This window comes from Dama dama, chromosome 18 (genome assembly GCF_033118175.1).
Source record: "Dama dama isolate Ldn47 chromosome 18, ASM3311817v1, whole genome shotgun sequence".
In the NCBI taxonomy this organism is placed as follows: Eukaryota; Metazoa; Chordata; class Mammalia; order Artiodactyla; family Cervidae; genus Dama; species Dama dama.
Window position 1 is genome coordinate 51,427,501 of NC_083698.1, and position 20,000 is coordinate 51,447,500.

The window sequence follows — 20,000 nt, forward strand, 5'->3', positions numbered from 1 at the left end:
CTTGTCTGCCAACTTGAATGTTATATATTGTAAACCTTTTGGTTTAAGCTCTTACAAGTCAATCCATCTATTACATTCAAGCTGACATAGGGCCAATGGAATGATAATTAATTCTGCAGACAAACTACACTAAAGTTTTGTTGGATATTATTACACCTTGACATTTATAAGACAATAATGAAGAACTAGTATTAAATCATTTTAGTGATCTTAGATCTTCAAAGAGTGACTAGAAAAATGGTTACCTTTTTTGAACAACCTACTTCACAGTAATTCAAAAATTTTCCTAGACACCTTTTAATCTAGAATTTCTTTTTTCTGTTTTATTTTTCTATTTTTCTGCTTTCATCTTTGCTGTTATAAATAACAGTTTCTAATTTAGTCTTATTTTTTAATCCAATAGAAAAAAACCTCATTGAATATTGAAGAATATATATTACACATACGTATACATGGCTAAGAATATGGATGTTATTCATAAGCAATTGTCCTCTGATGGTTTTTTCTTTGGTGCTGGGCAAAAATTGAGGAATTCTACCACTTTTTATGGTGAGGCAATGTGAGAAAGCGAGTTTGGGACTCAATATATTTTCTACTATCCTTTGCTATTAAACATATGCAGGATAAATAGTAATAATGGATAGTTTCCTTTACTTGAATCCAGACAATGGGTAAGTTGTCTGATACCAAAGTACAGCTCAAGCTATACAATTTATTTCTAGTGCATTTTAGAAATAAAAATGCCATAGCATTTTCTCAAAAAACTTTTATAACAAACACTGGGTACCACATTTCTGGAGAATGTATGTACAAAAAACTTGCGAGTTAAAAACTTTACAGCTTTTTGACTTGCCTGACATTTTCCCCTCCAAGACTCTCTGTTCTCTCCATTACTACAAAAGAAAAGCAAAATCTTCTTTCCAAGAAAATCTGTCTTAATGGTAATGCTTCTTCATTTCACTTTCCACACAGACACTAAATCAACTTTTTTTTTTCCTGAGTAACTGAAATTAATTTAATAAAACATATCATTTTATTTCTCTTCAAATTTCCCATACACATCAAGAAAAAGACAATACCAGTATAAAAATACATTAAATTAATATTTCATTTTAGTACCATATACTGGCATTAGCTCTATTAACAGAATCTATCACATTTATTTGACTTAGAGAATCTAAGCGCATCGTGACAAAAACGGGCTGAAAGGTGGGCCCTGAAATCTCCTGTCATGTGTTCTGTCATCCCTATAAAGTTAATGGGCTGGAAAAATGGTCAGTCTTTGGAACCAAAGTTGATATTTAATTGAAAGGAAATGCTTTTTTAATTGTAACTTCTTCAGTTTTATTTTTAAATACTAGCATGAATATGAAAAAGACTCATGGAGAGTAAAATGAGAGTTCATATTTATACAAATTTGAGATGAATAAAAATGTTTATTTCCATGTGCCATAAAGGAAATTATATTGAAAGATATATATTTTTTCTTAAAGCTTTATTTTGAATTTTGCTAGAAATAACAACTTAGAGCAATAAACTATATGATGACTGAGCTATAAGGCTTAAATTGCTATTCTTAAGAAATAGCAGCAAAAGTCCTCTAAATAATCTTAATGATAAAGAATATATATCAATCAGAACTAATATATTCAAATGAAGAAATATGAAATTAGTTCTTCAGAGAATGAATATTCTTATTTTCTGTCCTTGTTTTAACAAATATTATTTTTCTTAGATAAGAAATCTTCAGCAAAGTTGCCTAATATTTTAAGGGCTCTTTTTGCTTAGAACATTTGAATCGGCTTCCTACCCAACAAAATGGCAGCTCACAACTATTCTGGATAGTGCAAATTTTCGATTAAGGCCGTGTACAAAGTACACAGTAATATAGGAAGCATTTTTTTCCTTTAATTGGTCAGAAATTTTAAAAAAAAAGTTAAAAAATTCCTTGTGGAAGTCTTCGTGTAATTCAGTTATACAGTTACTATGATGCCAAGTACTTGGGCCTTGCTGTGAAGGTGCTTCTGCTCTATACCCTGTAGTATACCATTTGTAAACACATCTTTTTGATGTTTCTGCCAACATCCTGGCAACAAAGCAATGCAATTTCAAATGAGCTAATTAACTTAATTGTTGATGAAGCATGAAACAGTTCATTGACCCTGTTAGCTGCTCCATGACAACATAAGAGTCTCAGCCTGTGAAGTTACTCATCTCCATAAACCTATCTGTAGCTCTCTGTCTAGATCTCTTGCATTCTGAAATTGTGGGTGGAAAATGTTTCATGAAAGATGCATATTCTCATTTGAAAAAGAACCTCTTATGAATTAAAAAATATATTATCACTATATGAAGAACTTAAGGATATACAAAGTTTTGATTTTAAGTTAGAGAAGTCTTACAGTCTATCAAACAAGCTTAGGGCCATGTATGTTTCTTTATGATTCTCAGGGCAGCAAGTCACAACATGGAAAAAATACAGCTATCTTAAAATTTTAGCTATGATTAACTTTCAGTTTTTTACTCTTACTAAATAAATACATTAAACATTATTTAAAGTAAGAAATAAAAATTCTGCAATAAAAATAAGCCTTTAAAATGTGTCTTTTGTTTAAATGTGTGTCTCTACACACACGCACACATATGACTTCTCACATAATCTTACTGGAAATTTTTATAGAAACCTCGAAATTTAAGTGAATCCTACGAACATATCTTTCGATTATTAACGACACTATTATAGTAGGCTACTTTTTATTATTCATTCAAAGACCTTTCGTGAAATTTTCTCATGAAAAGTAAAGATGGAGAGTTAACCTTCTTAGCCTGAGTTTGCTAATCCACTTGTTGAAATACACAGAAAACATACAGAGTGCCTTAGGATGGACCTTTACTTTCTTTCTTCATCTTTCTTTTGCTTATTTACAGCAAAACTGCCTGAAACTCCCATATAATCCACTCCCTCCGCTAAAAAAAGGTAAAAAACCTACTTTAAAAACTGTCCAAAATCTTCACAAATGCTTTCACAGCCTGGCCATTTGCAAACTCCATGGCCGTAGAGAGTGTGAGAGGCCCCCGTCTCCTCCTGTGACGAGCTGTAGCGAAAGAACACGACGTCAGATCATCTCAAAAAGCCATAATCGCTGCAGGCTGCTAGCGCCTGTCGGGTTACGGTCAGTGACAAACAGGTCAAAACAGGTCAGTTCAGCTCAGAGCAGTCAGAAAAATTTAATCGTTCTATTGAATAGTTCAACTGCCAAGGCTAGATGATGTTCCAATTAGAGGAGAAATAAAGCCAAAGATGACTGTTAATAAAGGATGAAAAACTAAGAGGACTGTATAATATCATATGCTAATCCTGCCACATGACCTTAATGTAACATTTACCTCTAAATAAAAATATATATTCATATGTGGTCAAGTTAAAAAAAAAAAAAACAACTGTGTTTTTAAGAAAGTAATAGGAAAATCACCACAACATTTTTGAAATGCTCTTTTAGAGATAATATGGACCTTCAGAATCATTTACATTGTTTAATATTTATGTGTGAATCATATATATTTCTGCTAGTTACAGTTGATCAAAAAATTCTACTTTGGAATGGTATTCATTAGCTATCTCTTTTACAATTAGCCAAGACTTTTGATAAGTGAGTATTGTATCAGATAGATCCTAAAGACATCAACCAACTTCTGAAGTATATAATCAACAAATTACCCTCAATTAAAACAACAGCATGAAAGCATTCAAAAGCACACCATTTTACAATAATGAAATCTAACAAGAAAAAATTTTCATGATACTCCAAGAAAGACCAAAACATCACCAAATTATAGCATTATATTTTAACTGTACTGTATAAATGCATGTTTCTTTGAAAAAATACTTGTTTATGAGAAAAGAGTTTATTGCTGACAGGCAGGTATTCACATTACAGAACATAGTCAATCTACTACACTGAAATATGAATTTTATAACTCTATATCATATGGCATTAAGCCACTCTGTAAAGAAATCCTGTACTTATGTTCCATCTTTTAAAAGGTATTTTTCACTGAGCAATATTTTACCTTATATATTTTATATAAATCACATCAAAGGATCTGATTAGGTTACCATATGCCTGCATAAATAGAGTTAAATGGATAAAAAGTATATGGGTGACCCTTTTACAAAGGTACTTTTTATACAACCAAAAACACTAAGTTGAAAAAAATGATCTAATATAATGTACTTAGTGTCAGTAACTGAAATCTAAATTTTTCTTTAGGAATTTTGATGCAAATTTATCCAGGGCATTACCATAAGTTCATTTTAATTTATATATTTATAATTCTTCTTTCTTCTGGTTTATGATACCTGTGTTTGCATGCTTATGTATATCTATTCTCTGATTTCTAAGCACATGGTTGTAACATATATTAAGGGGGATATCTATATATGTACATATACATACATATATATATTATGCATCTTTAATTATCTGAAACTCATTCTTAAGTTTTAAAATGGTAAGAAGATTCTCATTTCAGCAATCAGGTTAATCATAGCATCTTTTGACACAATAATTCTACATGCACTTATTATAAAATAACTTTCTTCAGGAAATTCCCCATTCTATCCATCAAACTGCTGGCATTTGAGCTGTTTTTTTTCTGATGAAATAATATATAAGATAATTTAAAAGTTTCTACCTATTTAATTTGCTGTCCTACACCTTCTGCCTCTGTTAAGTACAAATCATTATTTTTCATTTTACAAATAGTGAAAGTAAAATTTGGTGATAAGTAACAAAATATATGTCATGAAATTTACCTGTCTCGCCTTGCATTTAGAACTGAAGACTGTCCATTCACTATGGTATGATGGGTTATTGGTGGTGATGCTTTGGAAGTGGTGGAGGAGGTAGTCGAGGAGGAATTGTTAGTAGTGAGGTCTAGCCCTCCATGCTTAATGCCATTGTCTTCCATACTGTGAACTCCAGTCACTTCTTTCCATAACTGCTGAATTTCGGCAGGACTTAAGCCAGCTATAAAATGAAAGGAAGCCCCACTAATATAACAAAGTAAAGTTCATATAATGACCTTAGTGTTATTACTGGATTGATGCAAACAACAAAAGTGATGTTACCGGAATAATTAATATATGATGATAAATCAGTTTTACATCATCAGCACTATATTTTTTCTCTTTAATAATCATTTATCTGTTAAAGACTACCAATTCAAGAACAGTATGAGAAATAATAGTATTGGGGCTAATATCAAGGATCAGTTGAAAAAACACAGCAAGTTCCATTTGAAAATTAAAGTATTGGACTTTCAACAGTATTAAAATTAAAATTATTGGATTTTTATTTATTGCTAGTATGAGTGAGGAACTAAAAGACAAAGACACTTGGAAATAATACATATAAAAAGAAATAAAAAAAAAGAAGGAGGGAAAACACAAGTGTCAGAGGAAAACAGTGAACACTCAAAAGAAAAATACATTTGACAATTATCAAAGTATTTTGATCTTTCTCAGAGAGGCAAAGAAAATAACTGAATTTCATTTTCAGGTCCTAAATAAGCCAATATGTTTACTTAAATGGATCAATTAAGCATATAATATCTAAATTTCTCCTCCATTTTATGACTGACAGAATAAATCAACTACTCATTTTAAACAACTTTCTGGTTCAGATTATGCAAATTTACCTGATTTATGAGAAATGAAAAGAGAAACCTTAGGTTGCTACTCTTATCACAATTTCAAACAGACAGTTTTACCAAAAGCTGTCATTTTGATGATTCTGGCTCCTCAAGATTTTTAGACATGTCCTGAGACTAAAGAAATGACAGGATAGCTCAGATTCTTAAAGTTATTAAAAGTTATTTTTTTCTATGAAAAGAGGATGGGTTAATAAAGAAAGGTATTTCTGTTACAAAGGAAATGCTTTCTATATAAAGATCATTAACGACTAATTTAATTCTAGCTTTAACCTAAGATTCTGAAACTTTCATGACTGTGACTTTTTGTTGCCTGGCTGCATGTGTTTAGGAGTCTTAACAGCAAAACTCCATGAGCATATCTTTTTCTGCGGAGCATCAACACACCCTTGGTATCAGAACTTTCACCATCTCGTCCGCTGCCTCTCTGCTCCGGTCACTTCTTGCCTAGACACTGCTATAGCTTCCTGACTGTCTTCCTGTTTTCACCTTGCCTTTGGATCATTTACTTTTCATCTATCAGCCCAAAGTTATCTCTCTAAAAGTAAATTAAACCATGACACTTCCCCAGCAACGCCTCTAATGGCTTCTGAGAACACTTAGAAGAGAAAAAAAAAAAAAAAAAACTTACTGCAGCCTACAAGGAGCTGGCACTTATTTTTTATTTTTATGTTACATGCATTTTCCTTATAATTAAAAGAATTTGAAATTTATGAGTAAAAGGTTTTGTTTTTCTTTTTTTTCCAATTTTTGTTGGACTATAGTTGGTTTACAATGTTGTATTAGTTTTTACTGTAAGGCAAAGTGAATCAGTTATATACAGACATTTATCCCGTCTTTTTAAATTTCCTTCCTGTTTAAATCACCACAGAGTACTGAACAGGGTTCCCTGAGTTAAACAATATGTTCTCATTAGTTATCCATTTTATACATTGTTGAAATATATGTCAATCCTAATCTCCTGATTGATCCCACCACCTCCTTTTCCCCACTTGGTGTTCATAATTTGTTCTCTACATCTGTGTCTCAATTTCTCCTTCACAAATAAAATAATCTATAGCATTTTTCTAGATTCCACATATACATGTTAATATATGATATGTTTTTCTCTTTTTGAGAAAATTTCACTCTGTATGCTAGTCTCTAGGTCCATGCACATCTCTACAAATGACCCAATTTCATTCCTTTTTATGGCTGAATAATATTCCTTTGTACATATATACCACATTTTCTTTATCCATTCCTCTGTTGTTGAATATTTAGGTTGCCTCCATGTCCTAGTTATTTTAAATAATGCGGCAATGAACACTGGGGTGCATGTGTTTTTCTGAATTATGGTTTTCTCTAGGTATATTTCCAGTAAAGGAACTGCTGGATCATTTGGTAGTTGTATTTTCAGTATATTATCTGATTGTTATCTATGTCTCTGACCTCATCCATCACTGTCTCTCTCCAGTTCATTCTATTACATGAGCCTTCTGCTATTTCTCGAATGCATCAAATATTTGCTCCCTTTCAGGATTTTGCTCCAGCTATTCCCACAACCTAGGCTACTCTGGTTGCAAATCTTCTCACAGCTTCTTCCCTCCCTTCATTTAGGTGGCTCAAAGGTCACTTCCTGTGAGAGGTCTTTCAACACACTATCAACCACTGCCCCTCCCTACCTGCCTTTTATCATGACCTATCTACTTTCTTTCATTTACCACCCTTAAGCTATATTATTTGTTTTACAGTCTCCCTCCACCATTTACTAGGAGCAAGGATTTCTTACTTTACTGGTAGACACTCAGTTCCTAAAACATTGCCTAGTATGTGCTCAATAGTTGTTGATTTAATTGATTCAAACAGGTTCATACAGTTCTGAAAGACATCTTGGTTACTATCATACGTAAATGTTCTGTTAAAGGGCATACTACTGTGGGTTGGCCAAAACCCCCCAAAAAATTTGTTAGGGTTTTTCCATAACATTTCCTGGAAAAACCTGAACAAACTTTTTGACCAACCCAATATTTATGAGTATTGCTTTCCAGTAAGGCAAAAGTCTAAAGAATTATAAATGGTACCATTTGATCCTACCAGATTGAGTGGCTAGTAACATTTTATATTTTGGCCGAAGACATATATTTCTGAGACTATAGTTAAGATGTTAATAATAATTTAGCTTTCAGATTTTATTAATAACTTTGGTAACTTACATATTTACTTACCTTAAAGTAGAATTCCATTATACTATTCATTTGCATTGAAAATTAGTGGTACTACCATGGTATCACAAAGATAGGATAATAAACAGAAGGCAGGTAAACATTTGATAAATCAGTCAAAATAATGGTCCTTAATTAACATAATATTATATTTTAATGATATTAAATATTTATATTTTAAATAATTAATGTTTAAATATTTTAAATATTACAGATAAGGGATAGGGAAAAATAATGTCGAAAAGGGACTTCTGTCAGTAAGAATGGCTTCCCAAAGAGTTTACATATTCAAATCACTTGGGGATCCTTTAAAATTTCCAGTGCTCTGACCACAGCCCCACCAAATTAAATCATAATTTCTGAAGTCAGAACACAAGCATCAGTAGTTTTTGAAGCTCCATAGATTATTCCAATTGCAGATAACCTGGGGAGCATTTTTAAAAAGTAAACTATCACACTGCTCATGAGACAACGTTTTCACATCAACTTGCTTAGTTATTTTCTATGGACATAAAACTATTTTAAAATATGAAACAACTAGCTGATCAACTTTGTGCCCTTTTGAAGGTTTCATGAGTTGTTTTTATTTTTAATGTTTTGATGATTTGCAAGAATTAATTCACTTTTTCAGGCAGTATTATAACAAATTCAGCATTGTATTCTATGGAACAGTACTCCCTAAATGCTGTGAGTCTAAGAGATCTCAGAGATCTGTTTTCTCGATTTAGGAGACCCATGGCTTATGTTAGCAAGTAAAACAGTTCTGAGATGTTTAGTAACAGAGATATCTTAGATCTCTTTCTTTAACTCAGTGTTTTTCAAATATGTAAGGGAAAAATAACTCAATAAATTTTTTTTACAATTACATTAATTTATTTCAGTATCAAATACTAAGTATAGGCTTAGTATTCAAGTGATCTCTAGCCTAGATCTCTTCCTTGAATTGCAGGCTGCTTATCTGACATCTCGCTGTAACCCTCACACACTCTCCAGTCTTACGTGTTCAAAACTCAGCTCCTGTTTATACAGCTCCTCTGGCTCCAACTCACTCCTCTGGCAGGTTTCTTTGTCTGATTTATTTAACAGATATATATAGTGCTACTCATATGTCAATCAATTTTGCAAAGCCTTCATAAATGATAACTGATGTAACGACCAACCACTATTACTATCATCATTACTTTCACTTTAGAGATGAGGACACTGAAGTACAGGAAAATTAATTAACTTGTTCAAGAGCACCCTCATATTTCTAAGGTCACAACTCACATAGCCCCTTCCCAGGACTCCTTCCCTGGCTATCTTGTCTACAAGTTCAATTTCTCTCATCTCATATGGTTGCTTAAGTTTCTCTGTTCCTTGCTTTTTCATTTTTCTCCTTAGCAGTTACCACTATATACTTTATTTATTGTCCGTCTTCTTCGCTAAAAGGTAAGATTTATAATGGCAGGGTTTACTATTGGTTATTGTCAAAGATTTATCCCCAGAGCCTATACAAGTGCCTGCAACAAGTGAAAATTCAATGAAGCTAGGTTAAAAGATCTGTTCAATTGATCACAAAATTAGTGTACTGGCAAGCACAACCTGGGATCTGGTAATCAGTGAACTAGAGCATCATAGAATAATAATCAACTTAAAATCTTAAGTGAAGATCATTCACTTTCCCTTAAAACGGTATTTCAAGGATGTATACATGCAATAAGTTTAGTCCAGTCGCTCAGTTGTCTCCGACTGTTTGCAACCCCCATGGACTGCAGCATGCCAGGCCTCCCTCTCCATTACCAACTCCTGGAGTCTATTCAAACTCGTGTCCGTTGAGTCAGTGATGCCACCCAACCATCTCACCCTCTGTCATCCGCTTCTCCTCCCACCTTAAATCTTTCCCAGCATCAGGGTCTTTTCCAATGAGTTAGCTCTTCTCATCAGGTGGCCAAAGTATTGGAGTTTCAGCTTCAGTATCAGTCCTTCCAATGAATATTCAGGACTCATTTCCTTTAGGATGGACTGGGTGGATCTCCTTGCAGTCCAATGGACTCTCAAGAGTCTTCTCCTATACTACAGTTCAAAAGCACCCGTTCTTTGGCACTCAGTTTTCTTTATAGTCCAACTCTCACATCCATACATGACTACTGGAAAAACCATAGCTTTGACTAGACAGACTTTTGTTGGCAAAGTAATGTCTCTGCTTTTTAATATGCTGTCTAGGTTGGTCATAACTTTCCTTCCAAGGAATAAGCGTCTTTAATTTCATGACTGCGGTCACCATCTGCAATGAATTTGGAGCCCCCAAAAATTAATTCTCTCACTGTTTCCCGTACTATTTGCCATGAAGTGATGGGACCAGATGCCATGATCTTAGTTTTCTGAATGCTGAGTTTTAAGCAAATTTTTTCACTCTCCTCATTCACTTTCGTCAAGAGACACTTTAGTTCTTTGCTTTCTACCATAAGGGTTGTGTCATCTGCGTATCTAAGGTTATTGATATTTCTCCTGGCAAAATTGATTCCAGCTTGTGCTTCATCCAGCCCAGCATTTCTCATGATGTACTCTACACATAAGTCAAATAAGCAGGGTAACAATATACAGCTTTGATGTAATCCTTTTCCTGTTTGGAACCAGTCTGTTGTTCCATGTCCAGTTCTAACTGTTGCTTCCTGACCTGCATACAGGTTTCTCAAGACGCAGGTCAGGTGTTCTGGTATTCCCATCTCTTTAAGAATTTTCCACAGTTTGCTGTGATCCACACAAAGACACTGGCATAGCCTTAACGCAGAAGTAGATCTTTTTCTGGAACTCTCTTGCTTTTTTGATGATCCAACAGATGTTGGCAATTTGATCTCTGGTCCTCTGCCTTTTCTAAATCCAGCTCGAACATCTGGAAGTTCACAGTTCACGTACTGGTGAAGCCTTGCTTGGAGAATTTTGAGCATTACTTTGCTAGCAGGTGAGATGGTGCAATTGTGTGGTAGCTTGAGCACTCTTTGGCATTTTCTTTCTTTGGGATTGAAATGATAACTGACCTTTTTCCAGTCCTGTGGCCACTGCTGAGCTTTCCAAATTTGCTGGCATACTGAGTGTAGTATGTTCACAGCATTATCTTTTAGGATTTGAAATAGCTTAACTGGAATTCTGTCACTCCACTAGCTTTGTTCATAGTGATGCTTCCTAAGGCCCACTTGACTAACATTCCAGGATATCTGGCTCTAGGTGAGTGATCACACCACTGTGATTATCTGGGTCATGAAGATCTTTTTTGTACAGTTCTGTGTATTCTTGCCACCTCTTTTTATATCTTCTGCTTCTGTTAGGTCCATACCATTTCTGTCCTTTATTGAGCCCATCTTTGCATGAAATGTTCCCTTGATATCTCTAATTTTCTTGAAGAGATCTCTAGTCTTTTCCATTCTATTGTCTTCCTCTATTTCTTTGCACTGATCACTGAGGAAGGCTTTTTTATCTCTCCTTGCTATTCTTTGGAACTCTGCATTTAAATGGGTATATCTTTCCTTTTCTCCTTTGCCTTTTGCTTCTCTTTTCAAAGCTAGTTGTAAGGCCTCCTCAGACAACCATTTTGTCTTTTTGCATTTCTTTTTCTTGAGGATGGTCTTGATCCCTGCCTCCTGTACAATGTCATAAACCTCCGACCATAGTTCATTGAGCACTCTGTCTATCAGATCTAATCCCTTGAATATGTTTCTCATTTTCAGTGTATAATTGTAAGGGATTTGATTTAGGCCATATCTGAATGGTCTAGTGGTTTTCCCTACTTTCTTCAGTTTAAGTCTGAATTTGGCAATAAGGAGATCATGATTTGAGCCACAGTCAGTTCCCGGTCTTGTTTTTGCTGACTGTATAGAGCTTCTCCATCTTTGGCTGCAAAGACTATAATCAATCTGATTTCAGTATTAACCATCTGGTGATGTCCATGTGTAGAGTCTTCTCTGCATTGTTGGAAGAGGGTGTTTGCTCTGACCAGTGTATTCTCTTTACAAAGCTCTATTAGCCTTTGCCCTGCTTCATTCTGTACTCCAAGGCCAAATTTGACTGTTATTCCAGGTATTTCTTGACTTCCTACTTTTGCATTCCAGTCTCCTATAATGAAAAGGACATCATTTTCGGGTGTTAGTTCTAGGAGGTCTTGTAGGTCTTCATAGAACCATTCAACTTCAGCTTCTTCAGCATCACTGGTCGGGGCATAGATTTCAATTACTGTGATATTGAATGGTTTGCCTTGGAAACGAACAGAGATCATTCTGTCATTTTTGAGATTTCATCCAAAACTCTTGTTTCGGACTCTTTTGTTGACTATGATGGCTACTTAATTTCTTCTAAGGGATTCTTGCCCACCGTAGTAGATATAATGGTCATCTGAGTTAAAATCAGCCATTCCAGTCCATTTTAGTTTGCTGATTCCTAAAATGTCTATGTTCACTCTTACCATCTCCTGTTTCACCACTTCTAATTTGCCTTGACTCGTAGACCTAACATTCCAGGTTCCCATGCATGGTTGCTCTTTACAGCATCGGACTTTACTTCCAACACCAGTCACATCCACAACTGGGTGTTGTTTTTGCTTTGGCTCTGTCTCTTCATTCTTTCTGGGTTTTTTCCCCACTGATCTCCAGTAGCATTTTGGGCACCTACTGACCTGGGGAGTTCATCTTTCAGTGTCCTATCTTTTTGCCTTGTCATACTGTTCATTGGGTTCTCAAGGCAAGAATACTGAAATGGTTTGCCATTCCCTTCTCTGGTGGACCACGTTTTGTCAGAACTCTCCACCATGACCCGTCATATTGGGTGGCCCTACATGGCATGGCTCATAGTTTCATTGAGTTAGACAAGGCTGTGGTCCATGTGATACATACTATAGTATATACCAAAGTTTTAAAGTTATGTAATTTAAAAATTTCGTGCCCACAAAAAAAATTGAGAAACCCTATTTCCTTCTCTATGATAATCTGGGTTTGTTGCTATTCACTGCCAGGATTACAGACAAACATTAAAAGGTTTCTTTTTTCAGGAGTTGAAAGAAAAACAATAATTCCTAATCAAATTCCATATAATACCACAGATAAATCAAGTAATTCTTTATTCCTAGAGTCAGAGTTTGTAGAGTAACTACTAGGTGCCAAGCACTGTGCAAAGGATTAATGAAAATTTGGTAATTCACATCTAGATTCACGTCTAGATTATACATCCTTCGGGCACACACAATTTAAAAATTCCAGTGGTCTCACATACTGGTAAAAATTATTAATACATGAGCAGCTCTCTCACACTCAAAAATAAAAGTAATTCTTTCCATATCCTTTTATTTTCTACATTCAGTAATAGATTTTAATATTAAGTAAGTAATTTTAATATGGCATTATGTAAAAGTCAGTCTACTTGAATTAATTAACTTATTTAATAATGCTCTGCTTATTTTCTAGGGTTACTCAAAACTAAAAATAATAAAAGTATATTTTTATAGAGGTATTGTATTATTCATATGCTATATTGAACCAACCTGATATAAAATAATTTGAATTATTGAAGTATTAATTTTTACTTTTCATCTTAAATTTTATAATTTGAAAAACCAGTATACACACATGGGAAAAATAACTGAATTGCAGAAAGGGTATGCCTTGCAAAGTTAAATTTCCCTACTAGTCCTGACCTCTGGGTCCCCAGAACTCCTCTCCAGTGGCAACAATTATTGCAGTTGCTGAGCTGTCCCTCAGAGAGCCATGTGTTGATTTATAATTTGCCAAACCTAACATCTTATTGATCTGTATTTGACTAGGGGCTTACTATAACCTGTATGCAAAATGCCCATGTTTAAAATCTATTTTCAATGAGAGGTGTACCAAATAAACATTTTGTTCAAATGCTGAATTACAGGGAGAAAAACTAGTTATTTTGTTGAAACTGAGAACAAAGGCAAGTATCTCAACCAAAGAAAGGAATTTCTAGGATACAGGAATACATCTAACATAAAAAATGTTCCTGCTATTACTTAACTATTAAAATGTTCATAGTTTGATATTCTTTTACAAAAACAATGATTTCTCATTTTTCTTGATTATGATATCTTAATGTGGCAAAGTTGATATTCTCCTTTAAAGTTTTCCCACAACTCATAAAGAATTGACAAACAGAACTTTTTAAAAAACATATAACCTAAACAACATTAAATCCAATTTAATTTCTATCTTCCTATCTCATTTAAATTTTCACAAAAACTAACTCAATATAGTTTTAATATTTCCCTATGTATTTATTTACCCCTGTTAGCATTTTTAAAACCTAATTTTTTTAGGGGCTTCCCTGGTGGCTCAGACGGTAAAGTGTCTGCCTGCAATGCAGGAGACCTGGGTTCTATCCCTGGGTTGGGAAGATCCCCTGGAGAAGGAAATGGCAGCCCACTCCAGTATTCTTGCCTGGAAAATTCTTGCCTGGAAAATCCCATGGGTGGTGGAGCCTGGTAGGCTACTGTCCATGGGGTCGCAAAAAGTCGGACACAACTGAGAGACTTCACTTATTATTTTTTGAGTCAAATTTTTAAAACTTAAAAAAATAATTTATTTTTGGCTGTGCTGGGTCTTTGTCACTGCACTGGCTTTTCTCTAGTTGCAGAAAGTGGGGGCTACTCTCTAGTTGCTGTATGCTAGCTTCTCACTGCAGTGGCTTCTCTCGTTGCAGAGCACAGGCTGCAGGGTGTGGGCTCATTAGTTGCAGCTCCTGTTCTCCAGAGCACAGGCTCACTAGTTGTGGTGCATGGGCTTAGTTGCTCTTCAGTATGTAGGATCTTCCCAGATCAGGGATTGAACCTTTGTTTCCTGCATCAGCAGGCAGATTCTCTACCAATAAGCCACCAGGGAAGTCCCCCTAAGTTAGTTTTTAATGCATAACAGCATTCACAGGTAACTCGCAAAGTTTTAGTCCCACAGTAATAAATTTTCATTCAAACTTTAGCTCACTGATGGAGTTTCCAGGATGTAAAACTCCAAAGATTTCCTTAAGTTACAAATAGAAGGTTTATTGGTATGTGAAAGGGAATACTAAGTTGGTAACAATAATTCTTCATGACTTACATTGTTCATAATGCTAGTACTATTACCCTTATTATATATATGTTCTATGTAAGCCCATTATCACAGATTAAGCAAAAAAATCAAGGATGCCAGAGTGGTGTTGAAGTAGGAATTTGGCTATTTAGAGTTTCACAAGCAGAGCATGAAGTCAAAGCCAAATAGCTGACTTTGACTGAACACATGCCAAAGACGAACTTCAGCAGAGTCCCTAACTCACCATAAAGGACATTATTATACTTTATTTCAAAATATATCTTTTTTTTTTAAATTGTTCAACAGTTCTCTGATTCCAAGCTCATCTAGTTTGACAAAGTGTTAGTTCAAAATTGCACTGGTTGGTTATCCATAATTCCCTGTTTGGTCTCTCAGATTGGTAATGAAAATGTTTTAGACAGACAGCTATTATAAATTCAAAAATATTTTAAAAGTTGGAATGAAACATATATGTATATGTGTGTATGTGTATACACACACATACATACACATATATGTATGTGTTTTTGTTGTTTGGTTGCTCAGTCATGTCCAACTCTTTGCATCCTCCTGGATTGTAGCCCACCAGGCTACTCTGTCCATGGGATTTCCCAGGCAAGAATATTGGAGTGGATTGCCATTTCCTTCTCCAGGGTATGTATGTGTATATATATGTAAGTTCCTGGAATACTAAATTTGTGAATATGTACTGTGTATTGGGATGCAGTGACCTCTTTCTTATGTCAAAAATATATATATCAAAGTTTAAAGTGCGTGTCACAATGATTTCATATTTTTTTAACCTTTTAATTTCTTAATTCTATTTAAGTACCATAGTAAATAAGGGTACTATGTCATGAAGATATGTCACTAAATAATTATTAGTTGATATTTAAAGTACACTATGCATTAAATAGTTTTACAATCAGTAGTTTATTCAAGATGGATTTACAAATCCATCCTTTCTTATTTGACTCCTGGATACCAACAGTCACTCTGAATACAAACTTAGAGATCATAATTTAATTGCCTACTTCACATTAAAATCCAGGATTGTAGTAACTGTACTAATGTTCATGATGACTTTAAATGCTCAGTATTTAAAATGCCTTACTTTAAAATGATAAAATATAACATTGCATCATTTTGCAATATAGAGAAAAATGTCTGTGAATCGCCTTATCAAAATTATAAATTTCTAACGTCTAATTCTCATGTACAAATTTTTATACAGTTGAAAAAAGTCATAGCTTTAAAAGTAGTCTGAGCAAGCTGTGTTAAATCATGGGGATAAATACTGCTAGAATAGCATATTTTTAAAAATACAATGAGACTATTATCATTGCATATTAATCCTACTTTGTTTTCATATGGTTATTATTTGTGACTAATTAATCAAACAGCCAAAAACCTCATGAAAAGTTAACTGAAAAGCTGATAAAAAAAATAATTAAAACATTTTTGTTCAAAACAGCCAGTAACTGAGGCAAAGATTCATCTTTTTTACTTTTACAATTACTTTTTTACTTTCTCCCACTTTAACTTTGAAATTCCAAAAGTGTGCTATGAATTCATGATTCTTTAGTATAGCTGGTTTAACTGACACATTCCTTCTGAGTTTGGCTAATGAGTCTCCACAATGGCACTTCCCATACATTTATTTAAACAGTTGAAAACACAATGATGACTTTCATCTTTTTTTGTTTGGACCTAGAGATTATCGTACTAAGAGAAGTAAACCAGACAGAGAAAGACAAGTATCATATGATATCACTTATATGTGGAATCCAAATGAAAAATGACACAAATGAACTTATATATAAAACAGAAATAACCCCACAGACATAGAAAACAAATTTATGGTTACCAAAGGGGATAGGGGAGGGAGGATAAATTAGGAGTTCAGGATTATACACACACATTACTATACATAAAATAGATAACCAACAAGCACTTACTATATAGCACAGCAAACTACAGTCAATATTTTTTTAATAACCTATGTGAGAAAAGATTCTGAAAAAGAATATATGTGTATATATATATATTCTTTATATATATATTTTTTGTGTATATATATATATATGAATCACTTAACACATTAAACTATCACAACAATGTAAGTCAACTCTATTTCAATTAAAAAATTGTTTAGATCCATTTTCTGCTCAAACCAAGATTGCTCAAATGTTTTCAGTTTTACTTCTTTTCCCTCAATATCTTCCATTCTGTGTGTTTTATTTCTCATGTATTTTATGGAGATACAAAAGGAAGAAAAGTAAGTGGTGATCGATCACTGAATATAGTAGAGAAATAGTGAATCATTACATTGTAAAACATCAGGGACTAACTCAGGGTTGTAAGTCAATCTTTTCATGATGTATGTAAGTCAAATCACTATGCTGCATACCTTAAATTTATACAGTGCTGTATATAAATTATATCTCAATAAAACTGGAAAAAAAAAACAGAAGAAAAACAAAGGGGATAATTCTATCTTAAAAAAAAAAAAGCTCGGGAATAAGAGAAAGTTTTCATTTAAAAACTATTAGAATGGTTATATCATAATGAATTTCCTTGTTCACAAGATATTTGTATGTTTGATTGGAAAGAATGCAGTTCAACAAATATATTTTATATGTTATATTTTGTTTCTATGAGCATTTTAAACATTTTTAAAATGTTTGAATGGTTTTACTCAAATAAAATCATACTGGTTTTTCCAATTCTCTTTGGAATGACACAGAAAAAAATGGTTTTACTGCCTTGTTTTTCTTTCACAATTTAAACTTTATCTCTCTTGATTTCTTCAGAGTGATGCAACCAGGTGAAATAGAGGCTCTAAAGTCAAATCAAAGAGGAATTCTGGGGAAATTAAGCCATGGAGATAGTAATTTGATAAATAAAGAGAAAGACATCTACCAAGGTATTTATTTTTTAAAAATGTGCACAAAACAAAAACTTGAATATTTAAAAGGCTCTTTTTTTTTCTTTTTAATTTATTTTTTTATTGAAGGATAATTGCTTCACAGAATTTTGTTGTTTTCTGTCAAACCTCAACATGAATCAGCCATAGGTATACATATATTCCCTTCTTTTTGAACCTCCCTCCCATCTCCCTCCTCGTCCCACCCCTCTAGGTTGATACAGAGCCCCTGTTTAAGTTTCCTGAGCCAGACAGCAAATCCCACTGGCTATCTATTTGACATGTGGTAATGTAAGCTTCCATGTTACTCGCCTAATTATAATTTTTTTGTATACTTAATCATTTTTTATTTTCTTCAGTGTCTCCTATGGAGGCAGAAAAATGCATAGTGAGTATTACTACAATGTGAGCTCCACTGGAACAAGCCTAAATGATTTGAATTAAAGTTCATTTGGATTAAAGCTTATTCCAACAAAATCCTAATGGAAATTAGAATATGCTTTCCATTATATTTATAGATATATGAATTTTACCAGTATTGAGAATTTTAGCACACAAAAGGAACCATTTTGTTTACTATACTGTTTTCTTTTTTTACTTAGAACCCTTTCCATTTCCCCAAAGTTGAGTCCAATAATGAATACATACAATTGTATCTTTGTATGGTATTGTGTTATTGAATTATTAAAGTACATCCAAGTTTTTCCTTATCAGAAAAACAAGAATACAATTGACAACTTTTTAAAGCTATAATTCACAATTATAGGCAACATCATTTTAAAGAACGGAGGATCAATATGGTCCAGGATATGTGAGGAGGTCCCCCAAGCATAACTTGGAATATTCTCTGTAGGAATCCATAAAACCTCACTTTTAGATGTAGGGATTTTAGTGTGAAGATTAGAAGCGTCTATCTTTTTCTTAGCAGTTGTTCACCAAAACTCCTATCAGCTCACTTATGTTAAATAGAGTGTTGGTAGCCTTCTCACTAATCCAATTCCCTGCAGATCTTCAGTATATATTTAAGAGCTTGAATTGTGCTGTTCTTACACATTTTCTTCCATAAAACAAATAAATACACATTTAATATCTAACAAAGCACTTGAAAGCAGTTTACCACACACTTAAAAAGCAGTGTGTAATAAAAATCTCTGAGTCTCAAGACAAAGAGGCTTGCAACCATGTTAACAATCATGTTTTTTTCAATTTTTATTTTATAAAAGGGTATAGTTGAATTACAATGCTGTCAGTTTCAGGTACTCAGCAAAGTGACTTAGTTATACATATGCTGCTGCTGCTGCTAAGTCGCTTCAGTCCTGTCCGACTCTGCGCGACCCCATAGACGGCAGCCCACCGGGCTCCCCCGTCCCTGGGATTCTCCAGGCAAGAACACTGGAGTGGGGTGCCATTTCCTTCTCCAAGTTATACATATACCTGCATCTATTCTTTTTCAGATTCTTTCCCCATATAGATTATTGCAGAGTATGAGCAGAGTTCCCTATGCCATACAGTAGGTTTTTACTGATTATCTATTTTATATATAGTAGTATGTGCAAGTTAATCACATACTCAAAACTTCTACTAACTTTGGGTTTTGCTTGTTCTCCTTTGTCCAGCTGCCTTACTTGTAAGATTAGGTTGTTTGAGATTTTTCGTTTCCTGAGGTAAAACTGTGTTGCTGTAAACTTCCTTCTTAGAACTGCTTTTGCTGCCCCACAAAGGTTGTAAGTCACTGTGCTTTTGTTTTCATTACAATCATGTTTTAATAATAAACATGAAGGTCATAAAACATTTCTCAAGGTATAATGTAGACAGGCCACACAGTGATAGAAATGCAAGCTTAGAAATGACATGTGCACCATGTTTTGCATGTACCTTGAGGAAGCGACTGGACTGGAAGTGCTGCCTGGCCAGGTGGGATGGAGATGAGTCCCTGACGCTGAAGGCTGAGCAGATGCTGCTGCTGCTGGAGTTGCTGCATCTGGAGAAGCTGCTGCTGGAAGACAAGCTGCTGCGCTGCCAACTGCTGCTGCTGCTGCTGGTGTCAGAAAACCCAACCCAGTGAACGAAAGGCAGAGTCTGTGCAAACAGTGCTCGTATAGGAAA

The 20,000-nt window shown here is 34.2% G+C and overlaps 1 protein-coding gene across 6 annotated transcripts in view; it reads right to left on the reverse strand.

Annotated features, from left to right (window-relative positions):
- FOXP2 (forkhead box P2) overlaps positions 1-20,000 on the reverse strand; it is a 634,677-nt gene that overhangs the window by 53,802 nt on the left and 560,875 nt on the right. For 5 of the 6 annotated variants that reach the window (XM_061165326.1, XM_061165325.1, XM_061165324.1 and 2 more), the window contains 3 exons: positions 19,770-19,932; positions 4,817-5,030; positions 2,991-3,095 (listed from right to left, as the gene is read on the reverse strand). In XM_061165326.1, the coding sequence (XP_061021309.1) occupies positions 2,991-3,095; positions 4,817-5,030; positions 19,770-19,932 (482 nt within the window). The remainder of the gene's footprint in view (positions 1-2,990; positions 3,096-4,816; positions 5,031-19,769; positions 19,933-20,000) is intronic. The other variant, XM_061165329.1, reaches the window with a different exon arrangement.